Source organism: Macrobrachium nipponense, chromosome 25 (assembly GCF_015104395.2).
Source record: "Macrobrachium nipponense isolate FS-2020 chromosome 25, ASM1510439v2, whole genome shotgun sequence".
NCBI lineage: Eukaryota > Metazoa > Arthropoda > Malacostraca > Decapoda > Palaemonidae > Macrobrachium > Macrobrachium nipponense.
In genome coordinates this window covers 73,636,066-73,649,972 of record NC_087214.1, presented here as the reverse complement: position 1 = coordinate 73,649,972, position 13,907 = coordinate 73,636,066, and the positions used below count along the sequence as shown (strand labels likewise).

At 38.2% G+C, this 13,907-nt stretch overlaps 1 protein-coding gene across 5 annotated transcripts in view; it reads right to left on the bottom strand.

Moving 5' to 3' along the window:
• The window catches only part of LOC135199533 (tRNA-dihydrouridine(47) synthase [NAD(P)(+)]-like), a 64,091-nt gene that overhangs the window by 6,904 nt on the left and 43,280 nt on the right, over positions 1-13,907 (bottom strand). For 4 of the 5 annotated variants that reach the window (XM_064227671.1, XM_064227672.1, XM_064227673.1 and 1 more), the window contains exons 3-11: positions 10,535-10,763; positions 9,590-9,692; positions 9,141-9,359; positions 8,824-9,018; positions 5,692-5,808; positions 5,178-5,354; positions 4,304-4,463; positions 817-968; positions 251-429 (exon numbers count right to left, since the gene is read on the bottom strand). In XM_064227671.1, the coding sequence (XP_064083741.1) occupies positions 251-429; positions 817-968; positions 4,304-4,463; positions 5,178-5,354; positions 5,692-5,808; positions 8,824-9,018; positions 9,141-9,359; positions 9,590-9,692; positions 10,535-10,763 (1,531 nt within the window). The remainder of the gene's footprint in view (positions 1-250; positions 430-816; positions 969-4,303; positions 4,464-5,177; positions 5,355-5,691; positions 5,809-8,823; positions 9,019-9,140; positions 9,360-9,589; positions 9,693-10,534; positions 10,764-13,907) is intronic. The other variant, XR_010311092.1, reaches the window with a different exon arrangement.

The window sequence follows — 13,907 nt, the reverse complement described above, 5'->3', positions numbered from 1 at the left end:
AAAAAAAATTCCATAAAATAAGAAATTTCACATGAAAACACCCTAGAACTCAACACTCCTAGTTTTAAAAGTTTTCTTGTCAAATGTACATTGATTAATATCTTACAAATTTAACTATAAGCATGAAGAATATTCTAAATTTTTGTATGAATAATAATTATATATCCTAATTTTGCATAATTTCATAACCTAGCCACAAAAGAAACAAACATCTCTAATTTTTTGATAAACCATAGTGTAATTAGCTTACCTGATTTTGACCCAGTCATTAACACTACGCGAAGCAAATAGTGTCTCAAGATAATCTCGGCCTTTGAACAGCGGAGGACGCTGATTGATCTTCTGCGTCTGATCAAGAATTCCAACGGGGATGTAACGATGCAAGAAGGATAACCACTCGAGTAAAAATCGACGCGTCTTTTCTATGCCCTGTGAAATTGAAGATCCATTTTCATTATAATGACAAATGTATCAAGAAAAATTACAATGGCATTACTTTCTAAATCATGAAAAAATTATTTGCAGATTACAAAATCGGTAACCAAATACAGTTCGCAGAACTGTCCACTCATATTATTATTATATCTATATTATCTATAGAGAGAGAGAGAGAGAGAGATATAGCCTCCCTGGCCCCAGTGATGGGACATAGGTCCTAAATATCATACCTAAATTCAATTCCCACTTCTTACTTTTGTAGAGAAAATGATTGTTATTGTAATAAATGAATGTATATATGTATTGGTCAACTGCTAAACTTGAATTCATATCCTCATATTTCAAAGAATATATTTGTCTTTTGATTAATGTTCTTACCTCTGTGTCACTACCCCAGTGTTCCATTCCGTAGTTGACATATTTCTTGAGCAAATCAAAACGCTCACTTGAAGATATATCCCAGTGTTTCTTCTCCTTAATTTCCTTAAAAATCCAAGGTTTAATGAGTGCACCCCGTCCAATCATGATTCCTGAGGAAGCATAAGGTTAGTCTCCCTTTCACCAAAATGCACAAAATATTTTGGGTCAAAAGCTAAACTACTGCAGTAAAAATGGTTAATAGTGGCTCTCAGGATGTGAAAAAACGTTAAATGTTAAAAATGACTATATTAAACTTGACAAAAGCGTAAATATACTTTTAAGGGTATTGGCGGGGGTGTGGGGGTCATTTTCGACCATATTGGCTAAATTGTGTTTTTGTTTTTCCACTATTCTCAAAGCTGAATGGAGTAATACTGCAAGGCTGCCAAGAAAATAAGTGCCAATTTTGATGCATTCTACTATGTAAAAATGCAATTTTGCAAGTGCAGGGTCGGGTGCTGAAAATTATGGTGGCCTCAAAGTATTAGTCTTGCTGTCCTTTCTTTTTCTTTTTTTCCTAAACTAAAAAATTTTTTAAATATTGTTTTATTCTGTAGGTCATCATGTTAAAATGAACGATATGTTTTCCCCTCATAAAACACAAGGCTTTGTTTCTAAACGATTTGTACAAAACAACAAACAAACAATTAGTTACACTCTAGCATTTGGTTATTAGTTGTTTGACTTGGATTTTTGTGTTTATCCCGTTTATTACAATTCTTCTGGTGCTTTTCTTAGCTTACAAGTGTTATCTTATAAATATGGCTCGTAAGAAGTTTGCTCGTCGACGGGATGCAAGTTCTCGTAATATTAGCAAATATAATGGAAGGAAGAGGCAGCAGGCAGTTGATGCCTCGCACGGTACTGTTCACGTGGGGAACACCACCAAAACACCAACTGAGTTGCCATCATTTAGTTTTCCGATTAGGTCTTTTTATAAAAGTTTGTCTTTAGAATTTTACCATTCCCTAAGTCGTTACTTTCAAGATGCTGATGAGGATGAAGATGACTTTGCATTAATGCTGTCTGATGAAGAAGAGGAGCCCAGAGAGGAAGAGGAAGTAAAGAATGATGCAATCGATGATGCAATCACTAAGTGTTCTGGTGTAGAATTACAAAATAGCTTACTGAGCACATACGTGAACAATATAGTTGATAAATTAAGACATAGCAAACAACGAAAATAAGATAATTTCACTACCACTGAAAAACCTGAGAGAATTATTTAGGAAAACTACGTGTGATGACTGTGGTGGGTCCCAAAAACTTGATGCTGTAGAAAATGGTTTTGATATTACCCTTATTTTGAAATGCAAGTGTGAAGAACCAATAGTGACTCGACCTAATCAAGTGAAGGGGTGTGAAAATATGAACGCTAAAAATATCGGTGAAACAACAGCTGCATATGTTTACCAAAACATGCTAAATGGGGGAGGGTTGGCTTCTATAAATAATGCACGTAGGTCCTTGGGTGCCAAAAACTTAGCCAACAGTACTTATCAGAGGTACAAGAAATATATTGAAGAACTTGCAGACATGAAAAACAAAGAAACATTAAAAGAAGTTGACAAGGCAATCTTCTCTTTTTATGAAAGCATTGGTGTAAAGCCTGATGAAAACGGAGTCTTAATTTACGATGGCATATGGATGAAAAAGGGGCATCAATCTCCCATTGGTGTAGGAGTTCTTACGGAGGCCTACACAGGTTTTGTTATAGATGGGGAAATATTCAGTAAAAATTGTAATGCAAGTGTGACTTTGAACAACAAATTAAAAAATGAAAAAATAACCAAAGAACAATGAGGAAGCTTGTGAAAATCATAAGCAATCAGGAAATTGCAAGAAAAATTTTGATCAATCGTCAGGAAACATGGAAACTGATGGTGCTGTTGCAGTCTGGAAACAGTCATTGCATAGAAAACTCAGGTCAAAAGTGTTTGTGGGAGATGGTGATTCAGCAGCATACAAAGCTGTATGTAGTATGAATGATGGCACTGGCGCTTATGGCACTTCATGCCCAGTGACAAAGGAGGAATGTCTCAACCATGTCCAAAAGAGAATTGTATACTGTCTAATGGCCTTGAAGAAAAAATATGGAACCAAAGTTATAACAGCTACATACAAAGTTCTGTTTAGGAGAATTGGGTGGAATACATAAACTAAGTGACAGTACAGTATTGAAGATTGGAAAATATTTTGGTATGGCAATAAAAACAGGGGCTAAAGATCCTATTGACCCTGTAGCTGCCATGAAGAAAAAAATAATGGCAATTCTTATGCACTTAACTAGTAATGATGAAAATCATGATCACTCATACTGTCCTGGAGGGGAAACGAGTTGGTGTTTTTACAATCGTGACTTGGCAAAAAATGTGACACCGAGGAGTCACAAAATGATGAAGGTGAAGCTACAGCTTTCTGAAGAACAGAAAAAACCAGTTCAACAGATTTTTGAAGAACTTTCCTCGGATGAACTTTTAACTAGGTGTGTGAAAGGTCGCACGCAAAACGTAAACAAAGCCTTTAATGCTAAAATATGGGCTAAAACTCCAAAGGCTAAACTTTATGGGTAGAATACAGTAGCATTTGTTTTTAATGTTGCTGCAACTGAGCATACCATTGGTTATGCAGCAAGTACATTGCTCCCTAATATTTGTGGAACAGTAGGAGAATCCCTAAAAGCCCTTCATAAAAAAGATGAAACAAGGAAAAGAATGTCAGGAGTGCATGAAATCAAGAAAAAAAGGCAAAGAACATCAGGCGCAGGAGCTCGTTAGGCCATGCAAACCTGGCAACAATGAGTAGAGTGGCACTCTATGAAACCCCCCAAATGAGCATATTGCCATTATTTTGTAATAAGAGGGATAATATCTCTGAAAAAAGAGAGGGGACCAGGTGCCAGCTAAGCTTTTCATGACAGCTCTGAGTGTGACGGTAAGACAAACTTTGACTGCGTTTTTCTCAAAACATTAGTTTTATACATTCAAATCTTAATTGTTCATATACAAAACCAACCTTCAGTCTTAACATTAGGACAAATACTCAGCGCACATATATTATTTGATATAATTATTTTATGTTTTTTGGTACTATGTATACACAATTTTATTTTTTTCATAGTAAAGAAAACATAATTTGACCATTTTATGCCTGCGTTTTTGTTCTCTATACTATGAACTTTGATTTAGTTTTTAAATTTTTGAAATTGACCGATAAATAATGGTGGCGTGGGCTTTCAAAATTTGGGAAAATATGTATTAAAAAAACAAAAAAAATATTCACAAAAAATACATTTTTAGTCTTATTCAAGAAAAATTTTATGTATACATTCCTTGAAAAACATATAAATTAGCACTGTAATTTTCAATATATAGCTTTTGATAACCCAAACCCCCAGGCTGATACCCTTAAATATATTCAAAAAGGATTACGGTCAACAAATTACCGGAGACACTTGAATTGTCAATGTGGTGATAATAATCTTCGTAGCTCAGTACATCTCCATTGCCGAACAGAGGCATGGGATCAGCTAGACCTGCGCATTCATTGATGTAATCCCAGTCGGCAAGCTTCAAATAGCGTTGTTCTCTTGATCTTCCGTGAAGCTGCAAGGATGGATGTTTGTTAATTTTGAGCAAAATATAGGTAACAGCTACATATATTTTGTTTTAAAATCACAGATGTTTACATTTAACACTGTGTTACTTGCAGAAAACTAAAAGCAATGACAATTCTTTGGCAAAAATACTTTTAGATGATTTCCACAAAGGCCAATTTTACATTCTGTGAATAAAATTAATTTTATTATTATAAGTTGATTTACCGAGACCACTGAGTCACATTTCTAGACTCAAATACAAGTTTCTTGAAGGAATTGTTCTAAAATAAGTGAAAGTTAAGGAAGTTGGACAGCTAAGAAAGAAGAGACTATAGCAAATGGATGGAAAATAAAAATATGAAATCAGTGTCCCTGGGGAACCTCATGTTCTGTTAACAGTTTCACAAAAGGCACACTGTAAGCGGGTACTACTTCACATTACTGCCATATGCTATAAGATTTTAAGAAGATTAATAATAAATACAGATTGCATGTGTATGAGACCTATGCTTGTGTATGCAGCGAAAACACAGGAACTTTATTATACAACGGAAGACATGCAAAGCTGTAAACAAAAATTCCATAGCAACTAAATCTGATAAGAAAAATTTTACATTCAACGAAAATCTTACAACACACTTAACTCTTCTACACCACAGTGTAAAAAATGATTAAAATTACCTTGAGTATAAACTAAGGAAATGCAATATGCTCTACTTACTGTAACTAATGACACATCCCATGTTTTTGCTTTCTCAATGAAGTTATGGGCCACACGGGTATCGTGATAGACAGCCGTTCTCATCTTCAGCGTGAGGGGGACTGACAAGACCTTTGTCATTCCCTGTACCATGTGTTCAAGGCATCCCTGACGGCGTAACAGCGCACTGCCACCTCCCTATTAATGAAAATGGAAAGCAGTAAAGTAAGCCACATGCTTTAGCAAACCAAGACCTCTGAAAAAATTGTCTACCAAAGACACTTGAAGCTGATTTTCAAATGGATGGCAGTTCATTTCTATGGCAGGAAGACATATGTCTTGAACCACCTAAGCTTAATTAGTACCTTTATAAAAATAAAATCACTATATAAGCTTTATACCACATGAAAGAGTACACATATTAAATATACCAATCTTATCAAAATCAACACATCTGCTTTCAGCAAAAACTAAAGCCTAGAAGACAAAATCTTTACACCAGCCTTCAACATAAACATGAGCAGTTCAACCATACCTGTTTGTAAATGAGGTCAATGGGACAACCCATGTTGATGTCTATGAAATCTATGGTGGTCTGTTCGTCCAGAAGTTGAGCGCATTTAGTCATGGCCTCTGCATTGCTTCCACAAAGCTGAAATGAAAATTGCAAAACAAACTTCAGAATTTGCTTTTAGAGATGATTTTATGTACTGTGTTCTTGTTTGTACATAATGAATAACCTACAGTCTGAAAAATTGTCTTATTGCTTCAACCTTATGAAACTTTGAGTAAGAATAAGGGGTTCAAAAAGCTCTCTCTATGATCTGCTAATGGTACTAAAAAGTATTTTTTTTAATTTCTATCTTTTGTGGTCTAATAATTAGTGAAATTAACTGTACCTGAAAGTTTAAACTTTCAATTTTTACTAACTTAACCCACGGAGTTTATTTTTTGATAGAAAAATATCACCTACTAAACTTCAACGGAATACTTCAGAAATGTGGGTTATTAAAATTACAGTAATACCCCAAACTTACGCGATTCGATTTGCGCGAACTTTTCATTGGAACTTAACTAATTATCATACGTGAGTTCTTCACAATAGTGCAAACATTTGTGAATCCTCCAGAAACACTTCAAAACCCTGCAAAAGTGTTTATGTAATTTATTATATAAATTTTCAAGTTTTAAAACTTTTTATATAAAATATTTATTAAAAAGTGTATTTTTATTTTTGTACATGCATAAATATGATACAAAAGTAAATACAGCACCTACAGTTAGTGCATATACATACTTTTTTAAGATGCGATACCCACTCACAAAGTTACTGCACTTTTCAAAGATGATATGCCTTCAGAAACTATTTAATTTTTGAAGTACGTAGTACTAGTATACTACAATTAGTATATGTTTTCATGTTTTTAAGTGTAAAATCAGTACGGAGATTTTGTGTATGCTATTTATAATTTTGAAAATAATACAAAGGCAGTACTTGACTCAGTGTTTGTCACTATATAAGAACTCTATGATCAACTAATAAAACATCAGAGTTGAGTTGTCGTTCTGTGAAAATTACTTTCTTACCCTAGGAGAAAAGTGCTGGTACAATCCGTATGTACTATCTTACATAATTACAGCACATACAGTTAATGTACTTTGAGAAGATGTGATCCCATTCCCATTCACACTGTTTAAAGATGATAACCCTCCAGAGTTTTACCTCCTGGTTCCTGGTTCCAAAGCGTTCACTCCACAAACACAGTTGCAGGCACACTCTCTCGTTCATAGTTAGCTCTCGCACTAGTTCATGATTTTAAATTTATTGAATTTAACCTTCGACCTCTGCAAACAGTACTTCATTTCAACCAATATCTAATCCAGATCTTGGACACACCCTATACAGTACAGTAATACTCTGAACTTACGCGAGGTTAGGTTCCATTAGTTTCATGTAAGTTTGGCATGGTCTCTAAAATTGCTAATAAATGCTTACTTCTAGAGTTTGAACACTAAATATGCCCCTAATCATGCTCCCTAAGTAGTAGGCTAACTTTGAAATGAAATTAAAGTTACTGTAATTTGATTTAAAAGTTAGTTTAATACATTACCCTTAAAAAAGAAATAACTAGTGGGCATAAACATAGTTGCAGTAACTACTATGTACATACATGTCTTCTTTATTTTATTGAATTGTGTGACTTTGTTGTGACTGGCTTATGAAGTTTACCTAGTGACGCAAAAAAAACTTTTACTCTGACGGAAAAAGAAAATGGCATCCCACGAATTGGGTAACTTAGTATAAGTACGAAAGTGGATACGTATGTACATAGTAGTTACTGTAACTATTTTTATGCCCACCAGTTATTTCTTTTTTAAGGGTAATGTATTAAACTAACTTTTAAATCAAATTACAGTAACTTTAATTTCATTTCAAAGTTAGCCTAATACTTAGGGACCATGATTAGGGTCATATTTAGTGTTCAAACTCTAGAAGTAAGCATTTATTAGCAATTTTAGAGACCATGCCAAACTTACATGAAACTTCTGGAACCTAACCTCGCATAAGTTTGGGGTATTACTGTACTGTATAGTTTGTTTGTATGGTGCTTTTACGTTGCATGGAACCAGTATGGTTATTCAGCCACGGGACCAACAGCTTTACGTGACTTCCGAACCACGTCGAGAGTGAACTTTTATCACCAGAAATACACATCTCTCATTCCTCAATGGAATGGCCGAGAATCGAACGCGCGACCACTGAGATGGGACACTAATACCATAACAACCACGCCGCTGAGGCGTCCAAGATCTGGATTAGATATTGGTTGAAATGAAGACAGCCTCACCATACATGTTTTTCTGTTAGCCTTTGATAGTATTTTCTTTAAACAGGAACCAAATCTCGTGAGGTACTCATTGCTTTGATAATTAAATCTGGTGCTGGCCTTGCCAGATTAAGCTCGACTTTAAATTTCAAAGAACTTTCACAGTGGTGGATAATCTATTTGTTCGCAAGCTCAATGAACACCAGCACAGCAAGATGATAAGGAATCAATTGCATGGAGAGAGGAAAGAAGCTTCTCATAGAATAATAGCCATGCATGTATCCATAGTACAAACTGGTTTTATAAATTCTTTATATATCTAAGGGCAGTCATGGCTATTGTTTTGGTGAATTCCTTGATGATTAACTGACAGGAGTTTCAAAAAGTTGGATTAACATAACCTGAATCAATTTTAGGTACCAAGGTCATCATTTCAAGCACAATAAACAAGAGAACAGCTTTGGCATTATGTAAACCTTAACAGGAATGAAACCAGTGAACTCGTTATTCCATGTTCCACAGGTAAGATTACTGGAAGGTTCTAAATGGTGTCACAGTTACTTATGAAAGATGAATGGAAACTGTACAGGTGAGACAGACTGTTATAGACTGCTTTCAATGTAAAAGGCAAGCCAAATTTCATCAATACAGTATCAATCAAATGAATGTCTTTAAATCTGTGAAAATGGACACAAACATCCGCAGACAGTGATGAACACCTCATCTGCCAAAGAAAACTCCTTTCCCATCTGTATTTAATACTAACTCTCCAAGATGCAGCAGACAACAAAGTGAATAACAATAAAAATTTAATTCTTTTGAAATAAGTAAATCCCTACCTGGACGCCAAAAAGGTCTTCTGATGGGTGCCGTTTGACAAGGGCCCATTCGCTCGGAGAACCCTGAAGGAGGTTAGTAGCCAAGGCCATCTCGCTGCACGTGATGTCAGCCCCGAGATCTTTGCATATGCGGCGAAAGGGGAGATTTCCCACTGTGGTCAGAGGTGCTAAATAGGTCTTCCCTCTCCATTCGATCTGGCCGAATAAAAAAATAAATAAAATAAACACTAAGCATGCTATCAGCTATCATTTTCAAATACTCAATATTACTTCTTTCATTTAAAATTGCAATTAAAATGGACACATTCATAGCTTACTTTTTTCTTTTCTCTGGAGGTAAATTTAATCAGATCATCATCTGCAGCTGGTCCTAGCGCTTCATTTTTAACTCCTTTATCCTCGCCATTTTCTTTAGTCTCCCCATTTTCTACTTTCTTACTGTTAGCTCTCTTTTTGTCTAACTCTGACTGAACCATTTTGTGGATGTTCAAGGCTTTCCCAAAATCAAACTTCCGCTTCCGTAGGTCAAACTGTACCTGAAAGTAGAGGATGAAAGAACTTTAATAGTCATTAAAATAAGTGTACTATTTGTAACAGCTATTGCTTAAGCATTTTGCTACAAAATATTTTAACATTCACTGACTATTTAAACATACAATACTTACTTTATGAATGTTTATTTGCTAATAAATAAAAATACCAGACCAATATAAATTCAACAGTAAACACTGAAATGCTTTCAATGAAAAAGCAGGGCACAGCTCACCTCTTTCTTGAGCACATTGAGAACCTTCGGACTATTTTCATGTTTCAACCACAACTCATCATTGACCTTGTTTCTTTTATCTTCTATGTGGTCTCTACCATACCTACAAAAGCAAAAGTACATTACTTCAATAAATTATAAATTTTAGACATTTTTTATCAAGGAAATAAGATGTATAATATTGTACCTAACTTTTAACATTTTCCTTTACCACTGACCTAAAGTGCAAGATAATATTTACCACTGTCTACCCAAAAGGAACTCAAACATTTTATTTTCCAATACTCTTGCTAGTATACATTTCTGATTTTAAATTTTGCAGCTAACACAACATGTTATAGCTCTTTACAAAAGCAGGGTCTCTTGTGAAATGCAAATACTTAGACTATATCAGTACTGTACAGTATTCAAAAAAATATTAAGACAATAACATTTTGTCAACAAAAACCTTGACATCTGGTTGAATGCCAAGAAATAATCTTGAAAAATTTGCTGCAATCTAAAACTTAATCTAGGTTTAACATAAATTTGGTCCATATTTTGTTCATGAAATCAAAATATGATATAGGAATTCTTTATGACTTAAAAAATGAAACCTGTTGGTAAAAGAAATAACATTCTCTTGGCAAAATATACATATAAAGTAAAAAAAAAAAAAAAAAAAAAAAAAAAAAGTACAAATGCTCCAAAATTCAAAAGCAGTTTTTAAATTTCTAAACAATATGCAATGACAAATGCAAAACAAGGACATCTCTCAAAGCTAAGTGGAGGAAACTTATTCCATATCCAACTCAATACAAGGAAAACCTGTTGTAAAATCATTTATGATGTTGATCACAATTTTTGATATCCTATACTACTAACTTTGTCATCCTAAGGGATTTGATATACCATATTCTTATATTCCACTTGACCGGCAAGTCATACAATACATACGTCACTTACCGACATATCAGACCGTAATGACACATTCCAAAAGTACGAAAATTGTGGCACTCGCCATCGTGGTCCTCAGGTTTTGATTCTAAATAAGCATCAACATCATGCGAAAAGGCACATTTCTCATTGGAACACTTGTTGGTTTCGTCTTCTCCGACACGCAGACACCAAACAGACTTACACAATTTGCTACTTCTTGGGGCTTTAATCAGCTTTGGACGGTGTTTATTTGTACCTGTCAGAAACGAGAGAAATTCTTATGATTTATGAAGAATTCAATCATAAAAAGTGAGAACATTTACCTTTACAGCTTCATGTACTGCATTCCCAACCAATTTTCAAATATAATGCCTGTGATTTAAACAATTTTCTTAAATACAAAAGTTCTAACAAATTTCTGTATATGTACAATTCTATTATTGCCAGGAAAAATTTCTGATGAAAATCTGAAAACTGAAGCAACAGGTAGGCTGGGGAAAAAAAGGGATACTAAATAAAACAACACATTTACAATTTGGAAAGAGAAACAGCACATATCAGTTTAACAAGACCAATGAGGCACACTTTTACACTTTATTACATACTACTACAACTTCAGGTGTAGACTAAAAATTCACAAGCTCATCTGGCTTCTGTATTTTTTGTCAACAACGCTGTAAAAATCACAATTTGTCGTAAATTGTATTTTTCCTAACTATACAAACCTGAGGTCCTTTAACATATGAAATGTAACTTCAGCGCAGCTGGAACCGGTCATAAGCTTTCAAACACGGTGGTTCGGTAGTTAACTGCTTATCTGATAGTCGGGAGTCCCGCCCGACTGGGAGGTGAAGCTTCACTTTGCTTTAGGCCCAAGAACAGGGTGAGGGGTGGCATGAGGTGGGACTATGTGTAAAGGACCTCAGGTTTGTATAGTTAGGAAAAATACAATCTACAACAAATAGTGATTTGTTACGACACGTAGTACAAACCCTCGGTCCTTTAACATATGGAAGACTCACTTATTGGTAGGTGGAATCTGAGTCTTATGAACAGACTGGTGTTCGTCCGACCTTGGTTCCCTCCCTGGTCGTAAGAGCAGAGGGAGGGATCCTAGCCTCTGCCCGACTGATCGGGGTGTGCACTGCAGGATCAGTGGTCAGACCTCTGGACCAAATTCATATGAGGAAGGCAAGTGTACCTCTTATGAATAGCAAGCAAGAACTAGTTCCTACTCAAGAGCCAAATATAAGGTCATGGGTTTGTCTCTTGTTGGTGTCCACTCGCCCCCTTGTTAGGGAAGTGGTGGATAACCGCTCCTATCCCTAATGAAAGGGATAGGATGGAGCTCGGTCGCGTAGCTTACCTGCATCGGCCTCCTGTCCAGCGTAGTGACGACGGCAACCCTCTGCCCACAGGTAGAGGAGAGAAAAGAGGAGGAAGAGAAGCCAGTCACACTCTCATTCACTCATCCATTCATGCAGTCTCACAAGGATGTGATGCTGTCTTGTCCGGCAAGGGAGCTGGGTAAGCTACACAACTTGTTGAGCAGCCACCACGGGTCCAAAGGAAAGAGTGTCCAAGGACCTGTGGGCGATATCCCGAAGGTAGAAAGATGTGAAGGTGGTCTGGTTGGCCCAAACCCCTGCCTTCAGCACCTGTGCCACGGAGAAGTTCTTGCGGAACGCAAGGGTTGGACCAATACCTCTGACTTCGTGGGCTCTCGGACGAAGGGTACCGGTGTCGTCACTCCTATCTGAAGCGTACGCCTTCCTGATCACCTTAAGAAGCCATAAAGAAAGAGTGTTCTAGGACACTTCCTACTTGGTAACCCCGGTGCTAACGAAGAGGCATCGACACTCAGGCCTAAGGTGGCGAGTTCTCTTCAGATAGTGTTGTAGCGCCCTCACAGGACAAAGCAGCATCTCATCCGCATCGTTGTCGGTGAAGTCCTTCAGGGAGGGGATCGTGAATGACTCGAATCGGTCGCCAGGGACCGAAGGGTTCCGAGTCTTCGCTACAAAGTCCGGGACAAAATAGAGCGTCACCGATCCCCATCCCCTCGTGTGCTTAACATCAAAGGAAAGACCATGAAGTTCCCCTACTCTCTTCGCCGATGCCAGGGCCAGCAGAAAGACAGTCTTGAGGGTCAGATCCCTGTCTGACGACTCTCAGAGTGGCTCGAAGGGTCTTCGAGTCAAACTCCTAAGGACGAGAGTCACATCCCACCCCGGGGGCCTGAGTCCCCTGGGTGGGCAAGACCTCTCGAAGCTCTTCTTCAGGAGGGAGATCTCCATGGAGGTGGAAATGTCCACTCCCCACAGCTTAAGGGCTAGGGCCAGGTCGGCTCTGTAGCCTATAACTGCGGAGACGGAGAGGAGCTTCTCTCGGCGAAGGAATACGAGGAAATCCGCTACCTGCTGAAGAGTGGCTCTGAGAGGAGAGAGTCCTCGTCCACAATACCAACCACAGAAGATGGACCACTTCCCCTGGTACACCGCTGTAGAGGACTGTCTGAGGTACCCAGCCATCTCTGTAGCTGCTCGGCGAGAAAATCTTCTCGCTCACAAGAGATGGTGGATAACAGCCAGCCATGAAGAGACAGGGACCGAACCGCTCGGTGGTACCGTTCCACGTGTGGTTGGCACAGGAGGTTGTGCCAGGGGGGGATCTCTCTCCGTGTCTTGGTGAGAAAAGCCAGCAGGTGCCACCAGAATCATCTGAAGATTCACGGTGACCAGCACCCTGCTGATCACCTTGCGAATCAGACAGAACGGGAGAAAGGCGTAGACGAAGAGGTTGCCCCACGGATTTTGAAGAGCGTCCTCTGCAGCTATCCATGGGTCCAGCACAACTGAGTAGAAAACCTCGAGTTTCCTGTTGTGCCGGGTGGCGAACAGATCCACAATTGGACGCCCCCACAGGTCGAAGAGCCTTTCCGCCACGTCTGGGTGAAGGGACCATTCGGTCCCTATCACCTGATTCTGACGGCTGAGCGTGTCTGCCACTACGTTCCTCTTGCCAGGAATGTATCTGGCCGACAGCTCTACCGAGTGAGCTACTGCCCACTCGTGCACCTGCATTGTCAACTGGTGCAATGGGAGGGACACTAGGCCCCCGTTTCTTGACTTATGCCACTACCGTGGTGTTGTCGCTCATCAACACCACTGTGTGTCCCATCACCCGTTCCTGGAACTCTTGGAGAGCGAGGAACGCTGCCTTGATCTCCAGGATGTTGATGAGAAGGTGCTTGTCATGATGACCCCACACACCTGCAGCCAGCAACTCCTCCAGGTGTGCGCCCCATCCCTCGGTCGACGCGTCTGAGAACAGCAGTATCTCCGGGGGGGGGGAGTGCGGAGAGGTACTTTTCTTACGAGGTTCTCGTCGTCCCGCCACC